The following is a 21,710-nucleotide window of genomic DNA, read 5'->3' as shown; positions in this document are numbered from 1 at the left end:
GACACCGCTGGTACCAGTCATCGGCAAGTCCACTCAGCTCCACGTCCTCCTGTACCACATCACTCCATCTCTTCTCTAGCCCGTGCCGCGTCCGTTTAGCCCCCTCGATCCGGCCGAACAAAAGCTGCTTGGGCATGCGGTGGCTGGGCATGCGGGCTACATGACCCAGCCAACGCAGCCTTGCCTGCAGTAGGAGCTCACTGATGGGACTTTGCCCAGATCTTTCAAGGACTTTTGAGCTCCTCACACAATCCAGCCTGGTTAAACCCAGGATGGATCGTAGGCAGGCCAGCCTAAATGTTTCCAACCGGCGAAGATGCTCCATTAGGGGGGTCCACGTTTCGCAAGCGTAGAGAAGGGAGGGAATGACCGTGGCCGAGAAGACCTGAAGCTTCGTGCGGAGCGACAGACCAGGTAGCTTCCACACAGCGTTACGCAACCGATGAAAAGATATTGCCGCTCGACTGATTCGGAGTGAGACCTCTGCACACACAGACACACACGCACATACCTACACACACCTGACTCACGCACATACCTACACACACCAGACTCACGCACATACCTACACACACACAGACACACACACACGCACACACAGACACACACAGACACACACGCACACACACACACTCTCCAAACACAACCTTCGCAACGAACGATCGAGTGACCCTCTCATCCGTGAGCGCGGCGCGCGTTCCCGCGTCGCCAGCGCGGGAAGGAGACGCGGGATGGATGGCGCGCATCTCCCTCCTCCTCCTCCCTCCCTCCCTCCTCCTCCTCCCTCCCTCCCTCCTCCTCCTCTTTCTCACTACCGGAGGGGGCCGAGGGGAGGGAGGGTGGAGGCAGGGATGGAGGTGGGAGCAGAGGCGGTTGCCGTGTTGTTGCAGAGCGTTGCTGGGGAGAGAAGGAGGAGTGTGGTGGTTGTTGTTGGAGGAGTGTGGTGGTTGTTGTTGTTGTTGTTGGAGGTGGAGGAGTGTGGAGGAGTGTGCACAAGGTGAGAGACGTCAGGGGAGTCCTGGGTCTCGTGGACTCGGCACGATCCGATTGGGTCGGGGGGTGCAGCGGGGAGAGAAGACGGAGCGAGTCCGATTCCCTGCTGCGTTCCCATCAGTCGCGACTCAACGAGCATCGATCGGTAAGCAACGTGCAGACACAGCCTGGTAGCAAGCGAACACTGCACACTCACTGCTCGGTGCCCATGTGCGCAGCAGAGTTGACACGGCACGGCGATCAACTTGGAGTGTCTCGATATAGGCAGAGAGCGATAGGAAACCTGTCGCGGGTACACGCGCAAGACAGTGAAAGCGACTTGTGTTCACCGTTGTTAGTACTCAATTATCACGACTGGGGATTTTTTTGTCATGATGTTTGTCTTGTTCACGTTTAAACAACCAGTGCTCATGCTTCGTGTGGCAGGAAACCGATCGGGTTCACGGACCCAATTGCTTTACTGCCATCTAATGGGCCACCTCACATGCAGTTTAGGGATTTTAGGAGTTTCACAAATGTTGTATGACGGCCTCCCCCCAACCCCCATCAACACCACTGGCCCTTGCCCCCCCCCCCCACTCCAGCCCGGCGACTTTCACGCCACCACCTCTCCCCGTCACATTTCGAAGGCACGGTTGGCTACCGTACGGTGCGAAAGAAGTCCAACATTCAAACACAACACGGGCAGGCAGAACACACCGCGAGGCTGCACGTTCTGTCGCCCCAACGTGGCGCGCTGAAGTTCCCTGCACGGTATCCATTCCGCAGTCTGCCCCCACTCTCTTTCCCTTCCCCCACCCATCAAAAACGCTCGATTCTGAGTCGTGCGTCATCGCGCCGGCTGCACCGCGGTGATGAGGCTGCTAATAAACACAAAATGCGCGCGTGCCGCTCCAATCAGGTGGGCGAGATTCCACGGATGCGCCCGAAACGAGCTTCGCCGATTGATGAAGTAACGCGGCACCGCGACCACGTGCTCGCTCGGCTCTCTCGGTCCGTCGAGGCTCAAGGAGATGCAAGCAACGGTGGCGCCTTCCTCGTCTTCCCCCAGCCACGACCGTGCCTGGGATCGAACCTAGAAGAGGGGGGGGGGGAGAGTCCTTAGGGGCGCGCCATCAGCGTGTGAGGTATGTGTATGTGTGCGGGTGTGTGTCTAATAGGGCTGGTTTGGTCTGCGTAGGGCGAGAGTGTGTTGTGTGTGTGTAGAAGAGACGTGGGGAGCGGTGGTGTCGTAGCAATCAGCGCGCTGCGCTACGAACCCGGCGACCCCAGGTTCGATTTGCGCTCGCGATCATCGGTGACGATTATCTGAACCCTGTCCTGGGCCTCCCCTAAGTCGACTCGGCCTCAAATGAGTACCTGGTGTTGTAACATCGCCACAGCGGAGGCAAAGGCAGCCATTCCAAAAACAAGTTTGGCACCCTTGACCTTAACCCCCGACCTTAAACCCTCTAAACCCAGAGCCTAGCCCTACTAAACCCAGAGCCGAGCCCTACTAAACCCAGAGCCGAGCCCTACTAAACCCAGAGCCGAGCCCTACTAAACCCAGAGCCGAGCCCTACTAAACCCAGAGCCGAGCCCTACTAAACCCAGAGCCGAGCCCTACTAAACCCAGAGCCGAGCCCTACTAAACCCAGAGCCGAGCCCTACTAAACCCAGAGCCGAGCCCTACTAAACCCAGAGCCGAGCCCTACTAAACCCAGAGCCGAGCCCTACTAAACCCAGAGCCGAGCCCTACTAAACCCAGAGCCGAGCCCTACTAAACCCAGAGCCGAGCCCTACTAAACCCAGAGCCGAGCCCTACTAAACCCAGAGCCGAGCCCTACTAAACCCAGAGGCTAGCCCCACTAAACCCAGAGCCTAGCCCCACTAAACCCAGAGCCTAGCCCTACTAAACCCTAACCAAGCCCTACTAAACCCTAACCAAGCCCTACTAAACCCAGAGCCTAGCCCTACTAAACCCAGAGCCTAGCCCTACTAAACCCAGAGGCTAGCCCTACTAAACCCAGAGGCTAGCCCTACTAAACCCAGAGGCTAGCCCTACTAAACCCAGAGCCTAGCCCTACTAAACCCAGAGGCTAGCCCTACTAAACCCAGAGGCTAGCCCTACTAAACCCAGAGGCTAGCCCTACTAAACCCAGAGGCTAGCCCTACTAAACCCAGAGGCTAGCCCTACTAAACCCAGAGGCTAGCCCTACTAAACCCAGAGCCCATCCCTACTAAACCCAGAGCCCAGCCCTACTAAACCCAGAGCCCAGCCCTACTAAACCCAGAGCCCAGCCCTACTAAACCCAGAGCCCAGCCCTACTAAACCCAGAGCCCAGCCCTACTAAACCCAGAGCCCAGCCCTACTAAACCCAGAGCCCAGCCCTACTAAACCCAGAGCCCAGCCCTACTAAACCCAGAGCCCAGCCCTACTAAACCCAGAGCCCAGCCCTACTAAACCCAGAGCCCAGCCCTACTAAACCCAGAGCCCAGCCCTACTAAACCCAGAGCCCAGCCCTACTAAACCCAGAGCCCAGCCCTACTAAACCCAGAGCCCAGCCCTACTAAACCCAGAGCCCAGCCCTACTAAACCCAGAGCCCAGCCCTACTAAACCCAGAGCCCAGCCCTACTAAACCCAGAGCCCAGCCCTACTAAACCCAGAGCCCAGCCCTACTAAACCCAGAGCCCAGCCCTACTAAACCCAGAGCCCAGCCCTACTAAACCCAGAGCCCAGCCCTACTAAACCCAGAGCCCAGCCCTACTAAACCCAGAGCCCAGCCCTACTAAACCCAGAGCCCAGCCCTACTAAACCCAGAGCCCAGCCCTACTAAACCCAGAGCCCAGCCCTACTAAACCCAGAGCCCAGCCCTACTAAACCCAGAGCCCAGCCCTACTAAACCCAGAGCCCAGCCCTACTAAACCCAGAGCCCAGCCCTACTAAACCCAGAGCCCAGCCCTACTAAACCCAGAGCCCAGCCCTACTAAACCCAGAGCCCAGCCCTACTAAACCCAGAGCCCAGCCCTACTAAACCCAGAGCCCAGCCCTACTAAACCCAGAGCCCAGCCCTACTAAACCCAGAGCCCAGCCCTACTAAACCCAGAGCCCAGCCCTACTAAACCCAGAGCCCAGCCCTACTAAACCCAGAGCCCAGCCCTACTAAACCCAGAGCCCAGCCCTACTAAACCCAGAGCCCAGCCCTACTAAACCCAGAGCCCAGCCCTACTAAACCCAGAGCCCAGCCCTACTAAACCCAGAGCCCAGCCCTACTAAACCCAGAGCCCAGCCCTACTAAACCCAGAGCCCAGCCCTACTAAACCCAGAGCCCAGCCCTACTAAACCCAGAGCCCAGCCCTACTAAACCCAGAGCCCAGCCCTACTAAACCCAGAGCCCAGCCCTACTAAACCCAGAGCCCAGCCCTACTAAACCCAGAGCCCAGCCCTACTAAACCCAGAGCCCAGCCCTACTAAACCCAGAGCCCAGCCCTACTAAACCCAGAGCCCAGCCCTACTAAACCCAGAGCCCAGCCCTACTAAACCCAGAGCCCAGCCCTACTAAACCCAGAGCCCAGCCCTACTAAACCCAGAGCCCAGCCCTACTAAACCCAGAGCCCAGCCCTACTAAACCCAGAGCCCAGCCCTACTAAACCCAGAGCCCAGCCCTACTAAACCCAGAGCCCAGCCCTACTAAACCCAGAGCCCAGCCCTACTAAACCCAGAGCCCAGCCCTACTAAACCCAGAGCCCAGCCCTACTAAACCCAGAGCCCAGCCCTACTAAACCCAGAGCCCAGCCCTACTAAACCCAGAGCCCAGCCCTACTAAACCCAGAGCCCAGCCCTACTAAACCCAGAGCCCAGCCCTACTAAACCCAGAGCCCAGCCCTACTAAACCCAGAGCCCAGCCCTACTAAACCCAGAGCCCAGCCCTACTAAACCCAGAGCCCAGCCCTACTAAACCCAGAGCCCAGCCCTACTAAACCCAGAGCCCAGCCCTACTAAACCCAGAGCCCAGCCCTACTAAACCCAGAGCCCAGCCCTACTAAACCCAGAGCCCAGCCCTACTAAACCCAGAGCCCAGCCCTACTAAACCCAGAGCCCAGCCCTACTAAACCCAGAGCCCAGCCCTACTAAACCCAGAGCCCAGCCCTACTAAACCCAGAGCCCAGCCCTACTAAACCCAGAGCCCAGCCCTACTAAACCCAGAGCCCAGCCCTACTAAACCCAGAGCCCAGCCCTACTAAACCCAGAGCCCAGCCCTACTAAACCCAGAGCCCAGCCCTACTAAACCCAGAGCCCAGCCCTACTAAACCCAGAGCCCAGCCCTACTAAACCCAGAGCCCAGCCCTACTAAACCCAGAGCCCAGCCCTACTAAACCCAGAGCCCAGCCCTACTAAACCCAGAGCCCAGCCCTACTAAACCCAGAGCCCAGCCCTACTAAACCCAGAGCCCAGCCCTACTAAACCCAGAGCCCAGCCCTACTAAACCCAGAGCCCAGCCCTACTAAACCCAGAGCCCAGCCCTACTAAACCCAGAGCCCAGCCCTACTAAACCCAGAGCCCAGCCCTACTAAACCCAGAGCCCAGCCCTACTAAACCCAGAGCCCAGCCCTACTAAACCCAGAGCCCAGCCCTACTAAACCCAGAGCCCAGCCCTACTAAACCCAGAGCCCAGCCCTACTAAACCCAGAGCCCAGCCCTACTAAACCCAGAGCCCAGCCCTACTAAACCCAGAGCCCAGCCCTACTAAACCCAGAGCCCAGCCCTACTAAACCCAGAGCCCAGCCCTACTAAACCCAGAGCCCAGCCCTACTAAACCCAGAGCCCAGCCCTACTAAACCCAGAGCCCAGCCCTACTAAACCCAGAGCCCAGCCCTACTAAACCCAGAGCCCAGCCCTACTAAACCCAGAGCCCAGCCCTACTAAACCCAGAGCCCAGCCCTACTAAACCCAGAGCCCAGCCCTACTAAACCCAGAGCCCAGCCCTACTAAACCCAGAGCCCAGCCCTACTAAACCCAGAGCCCAGCCCTACTAAACCCAGAGCCCAGCCCTACTAAACCCAGAGCCCAGCCCTACTAAACCCAGAGCCCAGCCCTACTAAACCCAGAGCCCAGCCCTACTAAACCCAGAGCCCAGCCCTACTAAACCCAGAGCCCAGCCCTACTAAACCCAGAGCCCAGCCCTACTAAACCCAGAGCCCAGCCCTACTAAACCCAGAGCCCAGCCCTACTAAACCCAGAGCCCAGCCCTACTAAACCCAGAGCCCAGCCCTACTAAACCCAGAGCCCAGCCCTACTAAACCCAGAGCCCAGCCCTACTAAACCCAGAGCCCAGCCCTACTAAACCCAGAGCCCAGCCCTACTAAACCCAGAGCCCAGCCCTACTAAACCCAGAGCCCAGCCCTACTAAACCCAGAGCCCAGCCCTACTAAACCCAGAGCCCAGCCCTACTAAACCCAGAGCCCAGCCCTACTAAACCCAGAGCCCAGCCCTACTAAACCCAGAGCCCAGCCCTACTAAACCCAGAGCCCAGCCCTACTAAACCCAGAGCCCAGCCCTACTAAACCCAGAGCCCAGCCCTACTAAACCCAGAGCCCAGCCCTACTAAACCCAGAGCCCAGCCCTACTAAACCCAGAGCCCAGCCCTACTAAACCCAGAGCCCAGCCCTACTAAACCCAGAGCCCAGCCCTACTAAACCCAGAGCCCAGCCCTACTAAACCCAGAGCCCAGCCCTACTAAACCCAGAGCCCAGCCCTACTAAACCCAGAGCCCAGCCCTACTAAACCCAGAGCCCAGCCCTACTAAACCCAGAGCCCAGCCCTACTAAACCCAGAGCCCAGCCCTACTAAACCCAGAGCCCAGCCCTACTAAACCCAGAGCCCAGCCCTACTAAACCCAGAGCCCAGCCCTACTAAACCCAGAGCCCAGCCCTACTAAACCCAGAGCCCAGCCCTACTAAACCCAGAGCCCAGCCCTACTAAACCCAGAGCCCAGCCCTACTAAACCCAGAGCCCAGCCCTACTAAACCCAGAGCCCAGCCCTACTAAACCCAGAGCCCAGCCCTACTAAACCCAGAGCCCAGCCCTACTAAACCCAGAGCCCAGCCCTACTAAACCCAGAGCCCAGCCCTACTAAACCCAGAGCCCAGCCCTACTAAACCCAGAGCCCAGCCCTACTAAACCCAGAGCCCAGCCCTACTAAACCCAGAGCCCAGCCCTACTAAACCCAGAGCCCAGCCCTACTAAACCCAGAGCCCAGCCCTACTAAACCCAGAGCCCAGCCCTACTAAACCCAGAGCCCAGCCCTACTAAACCCAGAGCCCAGCCCTACTAAACCCAGAGCCCAGCCCTACTAAACCCAGAGCCCAGCCCTACTAAACCCAGAGCCCAGCCCTACTAAACCCAGAGCCCAGCCCTACTAAACCCAGAGCCCAGCCCTACTAAACCCAGAGCCCAGCCCTACTAAACCCAGAGCCCAGCCCTACTAAACCCAGAGCCCAGCCCTACTAAACCCAGAGCCCAGCCCTACTAAACCCAGAGCCCAGCCCTACTAAACCCAGAGCCCAGCCCTACTAAACCCAGAGCCCAGCCCTACTAAACCCAGAGCCCAGCCCTACTAAACCCAGAGCCCAGCCCTACTAAACCCAGAGCCCAGCCCTACTAAACCCAGAGCCCAGCCCTACTAAACCCAGAGCCCAGCCCTACTAAACCCAGAGCCCAGCCCTACTAAACCCAGAGCCCAGCCCTACTAAACCCAGAGCCCAGCCCTACTAAACCCAGAGCCCAGCCCTACTAAACCCAGAGCCCAGCCCTACTAAACCCAGAGCCCAGCCCTACTAAACCCAGAGCCCAGCCCTACTAAACCCAGAGCCCAGCCCTACTAAACCCAGAGCCCAGCCCTACTAAACCCAGAGCCCAGCCCTACTAAACCCAGAGCCCAGCCCTACTAAACCCAGAGCCCAGCCCTACTAAACCCAGAGCCCAGCCCTACTAAACCCAGAGCCCAGCCCTACTAAACCCAGAGCCCAGCCCTACTAAACCCAGAGCCCAGCCCTACTAAACCCAGAGCCCAGCCCTACTAAACCCAGAGCCCAGCCCTACTAAACCCAGAGCCCAGCCCTACTAAACCCAGAGCCCAGCCCTACTAAACCCAGAGCCCAGCCCTACTAAACCCAGAGCCCAGCCCTACTAAACCCAGAGCCCAGCCCTACTAAACCCAGAGCCCAGCCCTACTAAACCCAGAGCCCAGCCCTACTAAACCCTAACCAAACCCGGGCTGTCCGCGGCTGCGTGCGAGAGGCCCTCTGATGAGCGGCGATCACGCGCGTCGCTCGGATTGTCGGCCACAGACTTCTTCGTTGTGTTTTGTTCGTCCCATGTGCCCGGACAAGATGTTTCGCTCCTCGCTACCGCCCGCCTGAGGTGGCATAACTCTGCAGTGGTTCCAATGTCGTTACGTAAGCAGCAGCAGCAGCAACAACCACCACTACCGCCAGTGAAGCATAGTCTGGGGGGGGGGGAAAACTTTTTGAAATGCGTGGGTTGTCAAACAATTACGCCGTTAGCCGTGTAAATAAACCACTTTTAGAACGAGTGCGTTGTTACCTTGGGTGGTTCCAAGCGCTGTGGACTATTGAGGGTAGCTGGTCTGTGTGGGGGAGGGGGGGGAGCGGTAGTGTAGTGATTAGGGCGCCGCGCCACGAACCCGGCGACCCGAGTTCGATTTCGGCTCGCGGATCAACACGAGTCCCGATTGATCTGAACCGGTCCGAGACACCCCCCCCCCCCGCCCCCTAGATCGATGCGTAAACATCGCCAGTAGGGAGACAAAGGCGGCCGGGAGTGGTTCTGGCCGTGTCCGGGTTGTAGACTGCTCGTAAACCGCACTTGCCCCAACAGTCGTCCATGGGGGTTGTACCGAGGCGGTTTTTGTGCAATCATATTGCTGCGTGTTGGCGAGTTTCGTGGCCCAGACCCCTCGGGTTCGCTATCGCACGAATGCACCGCCCATCCGCCCCCCTCCCTCCACACCCCCGGCCCCCCTCGCCATCTGAGGAGGGCGCGAGTTCTGCAATCTGCACGCCCTTCACATCCCAAGCAATGGCGCTGGCTGCGTGCCACTCATGAACTCCCAAAGAGCTCGCGACAAAGACAAAGACCCCCGCCGCCCCGTATAGCCTGGATAGACTGTTGGGGCAAGTGCCGTTAGCGAGCAGTCGGTACCTAATGAAGCCCGACGTTTAAAAAAAAAAAAATTAAAGGAGTTTTTGTCTTTTCAATGGTGAAGTGTAAACAACCACACCAGCTGCTCATTTGCGGCCGAGTTTGCTTGAGATGCCATTTAACAAATTATTAAATGTGGTGAAATTATATTTAGGTTACGTCTAAAATATAGATACACACGTGTGTGTGTGTGTGTACAGACGCATACCACGCAATCAATATTCTTCAGCTATGATTGGAATCGGCGTCCTATTCGTTACGTGGAACGTGTAATAGGGGACGTTTCGGGCAATGGCCCTTCGTCTTCGTAGCACACGGTGGCATTTGACGTGTGACTGTGCACCGAGCCGTCCCTCTGGCGAATCGGGAGCGACCGCCCTGGGCCCCGCGCTTTTGGGGGGCGGCGGGGGGGGGGCGCGCTCCGACGTCACGGTGTCGGATGTAATACTTTAGTTTCAAGGTGTCGTGGGGGGTTATTTTTCCCTGGGCCCCCCCCCAACCCCCCCCCCCCCGGTTGTGCAACACTGCCAACGTAGCAGCGGCAACGGCAGCATCGGCAAACAATGCGTCTACTTTTCGATTGAAAGCTTTCGTGACTGCAGGGATTCATCTTCTTGGTTCTTTCGGTAAAGTCACGTAGAATGGAAATAATAAAATAATAAAAATAAAACCTAATAAAATAATTCTCACGACAGACCTGTTCTTCACCTGAGGACGGCTGCTTGCGTTGTGGCCGAAACGTCGTGAGAATTATTTTATTATGTTTTATTTTTATTATTGTATTACTTCCCTTCTACGTGACTTTACCGAAAGAATCAAGAAGATGAATGCGTCTACTTTCTATCATAACGGAGCACCACTGGGAAACCTGCGGAGCCGTGGTGCGTGGCGAGGTTCCCATTTGGGGGAACGGAACTCTCTCCCGTGGCCCTCGCCCGTTCCGCACTGGCCACTCTGCAATCTCGCGTGGCTCCCCCACTCCACCTGCGTCTCCCCCCCCCCCCCTCTCTCTCTCTCGATGTGTTGTCTCTCTCTCACGACGAGGTGAGGAGGTGGTGGCCGCTCTGGGTGTGTGTGTGTGTGACGCCTCCTCACCCCGCCTCGCCCCTGCACGCGGCTCTGTTTTGTGTTTTCTCAGAACGCGTTGCTCGGTGACGGCGCGGAGAGAAGAGGCCGAGGAGTCCCCGGGGTCGCGAGTGGAGGTGAGCAGAGTGAGGCTGGTGTGTGTGTAGGTGTGCGTGTCTGTGTAGGTGTGTGCGTGTCTGTGTAGGTGTGTGCGTGTCTGTGTAGGTGTGTGGGTGTTTGTGTGTGTGTAGGTGTGTGTGTGTGAGCATTTTGCCCCTGAGCGAGTGGGTCCTGCGAGTAGTGGGATGCGGGGGTTGGCGGTCGTTGCGAGTTTGTCAGCGAGTCCCTCTGGGTGCAAAAGAGTGAGCCGTGAGTGTGTGGATGGTGAGCCGTGAGTGAGTGTGTGGGTGGTGAGCCGTGAGTGAGTGTGTGGGTGGTGAGCCGTGAGTGAGTGTATGGGTGGTGAGCCGTGAGTGAGTGTGTGGGTAGTGAGCCATGAGTGAGTGTGTGGGTAGTGAGCCGTGAGTGTGTGGGTGGTGAGCCGTGAGTGTGTGGGTGGTGAGCCGTGAGTGTGTGGGTGGTGAGCCATGAGTGAGTGTGTGGGTGGTGAGCCATGAGTGAGTGTGTGGGTGGTGAGCCATGAGTGAGTGTGTGGGTGGTGAGCCGTGAGTGAGTGTGTGGGTGGTGAGCCGTGAGTGAGTGTGTGGGTGGTGAGCCATGAGTGAGTGTGTGGGTGGTGAGCCATGAGTGAGTGTGTGGGTGGTGAGCCATGAGTGAGTGTGTGGGTGGTGAGCCATGAGTGAGTGTGTGGGTGGTGAGCCATGAGTGAGTGTGTGGGTGGTGAGCCATGAGTGAGTGTGTGGGTGGTGAGCCATGAGTGAGCGATACGTGCATCTTGTGAGTGCATTGTGAACGTGCGAGTTTGTACGCGGGTCTAAGTTTGCGCGCTTAACGCGTGCGCTTGTGAAGGTGCGTGCATGTATATGAAGAGGTGGTTCCTAACAGCACTTGCCCCCCCTCCCCAGCAAGTCCGTAAGGCTACACGGGGGAACTTTGTTTTTGTTTGAGTGAGTGGCCACATTATTTAGTCCCCTCCACGCATCGGTGGCTGTTATTTGACGACGCTCGGACAAATCGTCCCGGAACATAAAAAGATGAACTATGCCATTTCGTCCAAAGTCCATCAAAGTAATTCATCGCTTGTGTTTTCTTGGTTGTCGTTCGTGAGAAATGTGTGCCGAGAATGGCCTTTCACCTGTAGCAGGCGAAGCCCCAGTTGCTATCATCTTATCAGCTGTTGACCTGTAATTGTTTCATTTCTAAGCATTTTATAACACAGTCTAGAACACTCTCCCGACAAATCAATTAACTTCGAATCTAAACTAAAAGCCTTTTTATTTGTCCTGGCATACGCTGGAAAAGAGGCATTTACATTATTGTCCAACTGGCTCGTAACTTTTTGGCCACTCCATCACCCCTCCAGCGGAGGTTCTCCAAAATCTGGCGAAATGTTGGGATTGTGGTCTGGGCTATGGATACTAAACGGATTTTTGTATTTTTTATTTTCTCTGCGATAATTTTTTCTCGTAATTTTTTTGCTTGATAAATAGTTGGGTTTTGTGTTTTTGTATGATCTGTGTACAGAACTGAATAATTGATGTGCAGCGCTGTGGGATGCAATTGCATGAATGACACTCTATAAAATGTCACTATTATAACGCATAAACCATGCAATGTGGTGTATTCCCGGTGCTTGGATTCGGTCGGAATGGTCTGGAATGCTTTTTCCAGGAATTATTTTGGCACCAGCCATATCCTTCTCGCCCCATTTTAACACCGAAGGTGGTGCGTGTACGAAAAACACGTGTGTGGAAAGTGCAATGGGTGGGGGGAGGGGAGTCTGGTCTGGGGGGTAAGGGATTACCAGGTGTCCTTGCACACATTACTACAGTACTAGGATGATGATGATGAATCTTTTACTGGGCTGGTAGCCAGCCTAGCAGGCGGCATGCTTCCAGAAGATATCGAGTGAGAAATGTGGCCCTCGCGTAATGGACTGCGCAGTGGCGTAGCGTGTGGTTATCATTGGCCCTGTGTGGGGAAATGTTAACTACCTCGCCTGGTATACAGGAGGTCGTGTGTTTTGATCCTGACCCTGACACCTGCTCTATATTTGGAGTTTGCATGTTCTCCCCGTGGTCATGTGGACTTTTTTTCTCTTGGTCCTCCGGTTTTTCCCTCCACATTATAGAAACGTGCGTTGACAGTATGTGGCCGCTATACATTACCACGTGATAAGCCACTTTGTTGAGCTATCGTTTGTGGCCAGGTCGCTTCTGAAGAGAGTTATACAGCTCAGTGGGCCTTGCCTGGTTAAACGCCACAAACGAGACGTGCAAAAAAACCCGATACAAAACAGAACTGGTTGAAAGCGCGATTTTGCAGCGTTATGAAATGACAATCCATTTAAAAAACGCTTTTAATTATTTTAGTTGAATCGAATGAAGACAATTGAATCGCCGAGGGTACGGTGGGGCGTGCAGATCGGCCCGCTGTTGAGGCTTTTAATGCTCAATTCATATTTTTCGGGTTGTCGGTAAACTATGGCTATGCATGTGACCTAGTACCCACAACCATAGCTATATGTATACTGGATGGTGAGTGCGGGTAGTTCACCCAGACCCACTTGGCTGGAATGAACCCCTAGTTTCTCCCTCGAGGGGTTGCTTCTGTTGTGCAACGTGTTCATCTCGCTGGACATGAAATCCAGAGGACACCAGTTCGATCTCCCGGCACAACATTTTGAAACGGTGAGCAGCAGCAGCAGCAGCTTTTGCCGTCGGGTAAAATGAGGTTGCTGCTACTCTCCCGCCTCTTCCAAGGCATCTGGCCAACACGGAAGAGTAGGCCAAAGCGCCTCCTAAAGAGAGGGGCGCCCTGCCACCAATGGTGGTGTGAGCAAGGACGTTCGGCCGGTCTGCACCTTCGCACCCCGTAGGCACGTGTTGCGCAAAGGTCGCGCGTGTCTCCGCTACAAAGGTCGCTTAAATCTCAGCCACGTGGGCTGAGGTGTCCGGGCACGGGGGCGGCAGGGAGTTGCGGCTGAGAAAGAGAAAGTTGGTTATATGAGAGTTCACGGATATATTTTGCCTCCCCCCACCAGGAAACCTGAAATGTCGTCATCTATAACACTGGTCAACACACTTTTTCTGGCATAAGGTATTCCAACGGTTTTTAGGTATTTTTTTGGTGCCGATTCCAAATCTGACATCAGTTTTTGCCTATCACATCAGGTTTTTGAGATATCAAATATTGCATTTTCAATAAAAACTGCAGAAGAAAAATATTAAATAAATGTGGATATCTACATACAATTATATTATAAACACACTGTCCTAAAAATGCAGCACCATATTTTAACACTAAAGCAGTCACTGACTCGCAACAACTTGCAATCATAAGTGACAGAGTTAATTTCGGGTAAAATCAATGAAAAAGGGGTATGCCGATAGCATAAAAATGAGATGTGATAGAGCAAATCTGAGATCAGATTTGGAATCAGCACCCTGAAATTGGTCTAAAACAGCTGCAAAAGTCCAGGCCAGAAAAAAAAGTTTTTTTGTTGTTGACCAGTGTAATGGCATCTGCAAGAATCACGTGATAACGTGTAGACGAATTGAAAGCTATCGATGTTTCCCCACGATACGGGGAGGTGGCCGAGTGTTGTCGTAGGATGTTGCGCTGGGCTTCGGCCACCCGTGATGTTTAAACCGAGTTCTCGAGTGTCGTGCGGTCGATGGTCTCGGCCCCTACAGCAAAGTTCGCCATCCCGTAACCCTGTCTGCTGGGTATGTAAGCATGCACGTGTCTGCAATCGCTCCCAACCCTTTTTGACGCCAACATCAGACCACGCGGGTGTCCAAGGCGGTTTCGGAGATGGCCTTCATTTCAGCGTCCGTGACCTCTTGTAATCGGTCACTCTTCTTCAACGCCTGGTCCACAACCGTCGACGACATCACCGCCACCACGAGATCCCCCCCGGCAGAGCACGTGCACAGCCGGTGAGTGACCCCCCCTCCCTCCCCGCCAACCCCACCCGCACTCCCGTTATTGAGACTGCCTGAAAATTCAAGCGGTGGTCATTTAACAAAAAAAAACCCACAGAGAGCCACACTCAAATGTGACCGCTATTGGCCAAATCACACCATTGCCCTCCCTCCCGACTGCAAAAACCTGGCATGACACATCTGAAGCCGAGACATGAGGCTGTGTAAGGCTGTGCGGGGTAAACAAGCATTAATAATACGGAGTAAAAATAAAAAATAATAAAGATTGCCTTGGAATTCTGGAGGTATGCCGGCATTTTTGGATTGTCTCACGTGTGACCCAAGACTTTGTAAAGTAACTGTGAATGTAACCTTGACGGGACACGTTTCCCAGCCGCTGTATGAATTGGCGTTGCATATTTCTGAGCAGGAAGCGTCAAACAATGCGTTCGTGTAATTAATAAACAAATAAATCTCTTCCTGCAGAAAAACATTTGACCTGAACGATTCTGGTAACGCACCGGATCTGTTTGGCCTCGTCTCCCGCCTCCTGGATGAAGAGGACCCCTCAGAGACCGAGGAGTGAGCTGCCCTAACCGTTGCGGTGTCGCCATGTGCAGTAGTGTTCAGTTAATTTATTAGGCATAGCCCTGTGAGCCATGCGGCTCTTGAATCGGGTGCAACCGCAACAAACAAAAACATGAACGAGTAGTGTACCGAGCGGTAGCACGCTGCGCTATGAACCCAGCGACCCGAGTTGGATTCGCGGCCAACGTCGGTGACGAATATCTGAACCGGTTCGGGGCCCCTCCCCCAGGTGGACTCATCCTCCAGTGACGACGTGGTGCGGTGTGTAAACATCGCCACGAGGTCGACGGGGGCAGCAGGACGTGGTGTTGGCCACCCACCCCTCCGTGTGCTTTGCCGGCCTTCGTAGGCCCTCTCGAACAGCACTTGCCCCAAAAGTCGGTTGTAAGGCTATATCGGGGATCTTTGTGTCTTGACGTGTGCCACGTGCAAGTTGGCACAGCTGAGACCCTGCAGTGAGAATCTGGGTTTTTCATCCGTCCGTAAATGTGAACGGGGTTCACACGTTTGTAGCCAGTAAATGTTCTCGGCCTGCTCGCCAGTGGCTATCGCAATGGCTTTTTGCTGGGGACTAAAAATCAAAGTGTTTTCTTTTAACTTGCGATAAATAACCGTTTGCGGGGCGTGTAAAAAGGTTTTGTGCACTTAGTGTGGACAAAGCAGAGTCTGTTGGAGAGACTTCAAAGGTAGTTCCACCACGTCATCCTTCCGGGCCGGGGTGAAGCCCTGTGCACGGACATTTTATAATCTTGTGACGCACCTCCAATGGCACGGCTGGAATCTAATAATTCTCAGCCTTGGTGAATCCACTGCTGTTTGAAGGCTTCCCCCCCCTCCCCCAAAACCGTGTCTGCCATGGAAGTTGTTTGACCATACTTCACCATGCAGGTCAGTGCGGGTTGGTGAGGGGGGGGTAGGTCCAGGACCGCTTCCGATACCACTTTTCGGTAATGTCATCCATGGCCAGGAATCAAAACGGGTTGTCGGTGGACTCGCAGGGCAGTGTCTGCCACTCGACCAAATTCGGAACACAGTTGGAGGAGAAACTTAAATGACGATTTAAAGCTTTCGTGACTGCAGGGATTCATCATCTTGGTTCTTTCGGTAAAGTCACGTAGAAGGGAAATAATAAAATAATAAAAATAAAACATAATAAAATACAATTCTCACGACGTTTCGGCCACAACGCAAGCAGCCGTCCTCAGGTGAAGAACAGGGCTGTCGGAAAGTCAGCATCTGAATGAACACCACCAAGCTTGGCAGCGACAAAGGAATTCTTTTGTCAAGGCGCTCTCCTCCTCTAACCCAGCTTAAATATACGCTGCCAAGCTTGGTGGTGTTCATTCAGACGCTGTCTTTCCGACAGCCCTGTTCTTCACCTGAGGAGACGGCTGCTTGCGTTGTGGCCGAAACGTCGTGAGAATTGTATTTTATTATGTTTTATTTGTATTATTATATTATTTCCCTTCTACGTGACTTTACCAAAAGAACCAAGAAGATGAAACTTAAATGACTGAAGAGAGGGACGATATTCTTGCCTGAGAATTATATTTCCACCTGAAGAGTTTTTTTTTTTATTATCTACAAGCAATGCAATGTTGCAACAGCAGCGGCAATGATAAGCACTCGGAGAAAGCACGCAAGCACAAACAAGTCATTGACTTGCTGGTGAACCGGCTCCAGAATGAGCCCCTATCGTGCATCCTTGGCAGTTTTTCGTAGAAATGATAAGCTGGTAACTAATTGTGCTCGGAGAGTTAAAAAAAATAACGACGTGCTTTTAACGCACGTGACGGCGATAAACACGGTCGAGCGACGATGCGTTTTTGTTTTCCATCTTGGAAGAAGTGCGCGAGCTACTCGACCCACAATGTCACCTAGGCCGATTTCTTCTCCGTTTAATTAAGAAGTAGGACGACTCTAAATGTGTGCGTGTAAAAAAATCATAATAATAATCAAGAAATAAGCACTAGATTAACATCCCCATTATTGAGGCCATGGTTTGTCCAGGACGAGCCGTGCCGAGTCTCGAGACTCCATTTCAAAAGGGTCCCTGCATTGTTGGGATGTTGGGCTGTTGGGATGTTGGGCTTCGTATGAGAGCCAGCCGGAGAACTCTGAGAAAACGCCTCCTAATGCTCAAAGCTCTGCACAGATGTACTAAAGAATCCATTTCCTGGCCACCTCGGCACCTGGAACTCCTGGGAAGTCTCCCCTCCGAGTATTAACCAGGCTCAAGGAACTCGGCCTGCGAGATTTAGTGACATCGGAGCGTATTTGGTAACGGGGTAACTTGGTAACCGTTTAATCATGTGGTGGTGGTGGTTGTTGTTGTTGTTTAGAAGGGTGCCGTCTCCAGCCCCGCACAGCTTGCCCTGGCCGCTGCTAAACCACACAGCTCCTCCACCACTCCATCTCCCGGCGCACGTGCCTTCTGCGACGTCTCTTCCACCGCCACCCTGGCTCCTCCCCGGCGGGGGTGTGCTGGCAGGGCCCTCGTCTCGCTCGGCCGAGCAGCCGAGCAGAGCGGCGGATGCGCGGGGGACGCCGGGGGCCGTGAGCACCCCGCCGCCAGGCCGGGGGACTTCGAGCTTCCTGGGACGCACCATGGAGGGGCTGTGTCTCCATGAGCGGGCGGCAGCGGAGGAGGAGGAGGCGTGCGTGGCTCTCTCGTCGTCCCTCTTCAACTCCGCTATGCACACCTTCAGGGCCGGGCTTCCTCCGCCCGACGGCTTGATGCGGTACAACGAGAAGACGTCGGCAGAGATGACGGCGATGATGATGATGATGATGCAAGACGAGAGTTGTTCGCGGCCAAATTACTCGAAGGGGAATTCTAACCAGAGTTCCGGCAGTGGCTTCAGGAGGCCGCTCGGCTCCCGGAACTGTGTGGAGGTCTCTCCGTTCAACCGCCAGGTTGTCGACCCCACGATGATGACGCCGAACCTGATGGCGGATGATGGGACGATGACAACGTCAGCGGTGGCCGGGATGAGCAGGCAGAGGGAGCGACCCTGGCATCAGTGGAGCCATTACAAGGCGGGCGCTCACAACAAAAGCGATAGCCCTTTTGTCAGGCCGGCTGACGGCGAGTGCCACTCCGCGCCAGTGTTTGGCAAGTTGACGGCAAATGAGCACGAGGAAGAACCGCGAGGCGGGCTTGGGTGCGTGGCACCACCGCTGCCACCACTACCGCCACCACCACCACCGGCGATGGCTCCACAGGGGCCACCGCCGCTGCCCTTCGCGTCCGTCCAGAGATTTGACGGCAACCCGAGACCGAACCGGAGCGACTACTTCCGCGCAGAGGCATCGCCGGGCTCCCCGGGCTCCCCGGGCGTTTCCTTGATGGCGCAGAGCGGCACGTTCCAAAACCGCGGTCGCCCTGCCGGCGACTTCGCGACGGTGGGGGGCGGCACCGGGCCCAGCTTCGGCGGCAACAAGCACAGCCGCCCCGCTCGACACGAGGCCACGGTGCGTCAGGCAGTGATGGGGTCCCACCGTGGCGTCGACGCTGAAGGAGAGCAGTGCGGTTTCCTCTCCTGTCCATTCAACTGCCGCAAGCAGCAGCAGCAGCAGCAGCAGCCAGCGCTGTCGCCCCAGAGTTGTCTAGCTCGGGGTTACTCAAACGTGGGCCCCCGTGGCTTCTCGCTTCCGTTTGACCGACGCAATGGCAAGCGGCCGTCCGAGACGCCGACGCCGCCGCCCAAGGGCGGCAGCCCTGAGGCGCAGCTGCACCCGCCGTGCTGCTACCCCGGCTACACGTACAGGAGCGATGGAAGGCCGCAGCTGCCACCGCCAGGGCTGCCACCGCCAGGACCGCCACCGCCCGCCGCGCCACCCTCCAGCGACTCCCCGCCGTTTGCATTCGGGCCCCCGTTCGGCTTCCCGCCGCCGCCACTGCCGCCGCCCCTTCCAGGCGCCGGTGAGCGGCGCGTGTTCAGGCCCTGCTATCCGAGCACGGTCTTCCCGGACCTGTTCTACGGCGAGCTGGCATCTGGGCTGTACGGATTCCCGCTGCACTACGGCCTCTTGAAGCCGGCGATGAAACCACGCAGCGGCCCCGCCAACGAGCTCCACAAGCACCTGGAGGAATCGTGCGAGCAGTGGAGGGGCCTCGAGAAGGAGAGGAAGAAGGTGGGGGCACCCCTGTGGGCAGTGGTTGATGGTGGTGGTGTTGGGGAGCGGTAGTGCAGCGGTCGGCATGCTGCACTACGATCCCGGCGACCCCGGGTTCGATTCGTACTCACGGTCAACACCAGTGACGATTATCTGTACTGGTCCTGGGCCTCCCCTAGGTCGACTCGGCCTCAATTGACTACCTTGTGCAATGTGTAAAAATCTCCACTAGGGAGACCAAGGCGGCCGGGCGTGGTTCCAGCCACCCACCCCCTCGTGTGCCGTGGCGGCCTTCGTAGTTCCAGACTGTGCGGCTAGCAGATCGGAGCAATCGATGTCCCCTTGCACCTCCGCTGTGGTCGCACAGCTCTTCCAGCCCACGGTGCGCCGGTTTCGCGTGCCGCCCTCTCAACGGGAGCGTCGGTGGAACCAGGTCGGGGGGTGAGCTTCGTGATCACTCCTCGTGTGTGTGTGTGTGTGTGTGCGTGTGTGTGTGCGTGCGTGGACACGCATGCCAGGCGGAGATGGAGCTGACGCGGAGCTACCCAGGGAGTCGCGTGCCGGGCCCCGTCGGCATCGCGCTGCCGCGCCTGCCGCCCAATCCGTCGCGCGTCGACCGGCTCGTGGTGGACCAGCTAAGAGAGAACGCCAGGGTACGACCCGTGACGTTGCGGAGGGGGGTGGTTGAGGGGGTCGTCTTGCCCCCATCTCCGGCGCTCAATTTCTCCAAAAAAAATGTCTCGCTCAAAGTCGTTGGGTCCACTGGAGCTGGTGACGTGACCAGTAGCGACAGTCGTGGCTAGCAGTGTAATATACTGGATGATGTGGTGTGCCAGGTGTGGAAATATAGTTTCCACTGCTGAAATGGGAGCCGTGTTTGTGTCCGAGGAAATGCAGCCCAGAATGTGTGAGCTTCCGCCTCCTGGGCTTTGTAACATCAAGTTTGCTAAGACTGGCGTCTAATTTAGCAGGCTACTAATTTGTCGATGTGAAATGTTCATGATGCTTGCACTCGTGGTACATGCACAAAAGTGAGCATCTAAGAATACATTATTTACAGTTTTTATGCAAAAATAATGTTCAAATGCTTCATTAGAATACGAATCGATGAGACGTGCGTGCTGTGAGATTGATAATCGACATTGGTCGATGCAGCATCGTTGCGCCCCGAGTCCAATCACTGACAACATCGGGCCGCGTGGCACGATGGTCGGAGCGCTCGACTCGGCCCAATCGTCGCCTTGCCTGCAGAAGTTTGTTTATTCGGTACTTGTCGTAATGTAGATTTCGTTTTGAAGACGCACCGAGCCGAGCATCTGTGAAAAAGAGCTTTATAGCTTATCGAATTCCTCCAGTGAAACAGATATCCTGATTCTGATCGGCAAGGCAGTGAATTGAATTGCGCTGAGCTTCTTGAAAATCGTAAACCTGAGAGCAAAAACCAGACAAAGCGCCAGGTCGGTCTCTTGACTCGCTCCCCTCGGCGTGTGCCGCTGCCGGCTATCGCTGGTGCAGGTGGTGGCTGTGCTGGGCCACGTGGAGGCCCTGCTGGGGCAGTCGCTCCCTGCCAGCGTCGTGCGTGCGCTGGCGCGGCACGTGGAGGCGGTACGCGGCGTGCAGGATGCGAGGCGCAGCGAGGTGATGAACGCCGCTCTCCGGCATAAGCAGGGAGCCCCGCGGCACCGCTGTGACAAGGGTGAGGATGACGGTGGTGGTGGTGGTGGTGGCGGAGAATCGTGATACCGATGACGGTAGTGGTAAAAGTGGTGATGACAAGGAGGGGATGATGATGAACATTGATGGGAATGAGGATCTGTCTGCGTTGCTGCTGCTGCTGCTGCTGCTGCTGATTGTTCAACTTCATTTGAATTTTCGTGACCCGAATCGTCCTCGTGACCAAACGATTTTTTTAACTTCCGTTCTTTTTTAAAAATTAAATTGCATGTCAATGATTGTGCACGTGGGCACACAGACGTCCTGGCGCTCGCCTACTCGGTGCGGGCACTTGGTGTGGCGACGCGCCGGGCTCGCTTGGCCCTCTGGTGCGGCCTGCAGCTCGGCCTCCCCGAGTGCCTTCGCGGGGACACGGCCACGCACGCCGCCCTGAAAGAAGCCCTGCGTGACCTCGACTCGCCTCCTCCGCCTCCGCCTCCACGTCCACCTCCGCAGCCTCCCGCTCTTTACGGCGGCGGCGGCGGCACGGAGGGCGCGCCGGCGGGCGCCGTCTCGCCTCGCCCCCACTGCGAGCCCAACCAGCGCGGTGGACAGGCCCCGCAAACGGCGTTCGGCATTGACGATGGCCGCGACGATGTCGATGATGATGGTGAAGGAGGAGGAGGTGCTTAGAAGAAGCGGCGGTGGCGGCTGCGAGTTTCTCCTGCTGCAAGGGACTCGAGACGTGTTCTTTCCGAGTCGCAGATTTGGAGGGAGGGGGGGTGGGGAGGAAATGAAATAGTTGTTTATTAATTTTGGGTGTAGTTTTTTTTTTGTTTAGATGACTTTATTCGCAGACGGGTGGTTGTCCGCCCCTTCGAATACCGGTCGGGGGTCGACTCGGCTTGTCAAGTCACTGGGGTCGATGAAGTGTAACACTTTTTTGGGAAAGTCACCAGTCGTTGTCGTGGAGGCAGACTGGTCCTTGTCATAGGAATGTAGAAAGTCCACCACTGGATTAGAGCTGTAAAGGGATGAACAA

The 21,710-nt window shown here is 55.8% G+C and overlaps 1 protein-coding gene across 1 annotated transcript; it reads left to right on the top strand.

Annotated features, from left to right (window-relative positions):
* Positions 1-960: 960 nt before the first annotated feature.
* MEIOC (meiosis specific with coiled-coil domain) lies at positions 961-21,421 on the top strand. The gene is made up of 9 exons (XM_078605529.1): positions 961-1,138; positions 1,895-2,120; positions 10,336-10,399; positions 14,169-14,323; positions 14,795-14,890; positions 17,239-19,033; positions 19,534-19,668; positions 20,531-20,711; positions 20,988-21,421. The coding sequence occupies exons 4-9, from the start codon at positions 14,199-14,201 to the stop codon at positions 21,359-21,361; spliced, it is 2,706 nt and encodes a 901-aa protein (XP_078461655.1). The 5' UTR covers positions 961-1,138; positions 1,895-2,120; positions 10,336-10,399; positions 14,169-14,198; the 3' UTR covers positions 21,362-21,421.
* The last annotated feature ends 289 nt before the right edge of the window (positions 21,422-21,710 follow it).

Source organism: Lampetra planeri, chromosome 2 (assembly GCF_965212315.1).
Source record: "Lampetra planeri chromosome 2, kcLamPlan1.2.h2, whole genome shotgun sequence".
In the NCBI taxonomy this organism is placed as follows: Eukaryota; Metazoa; Chordata; class Hyperoartia; order Petromyzontiformes; family Petromyzontidae; genus Lampetra; species Lampetra planeri.
This window is presented reverse-complemented; position numbering and strand designations above follow the sequence as displayed.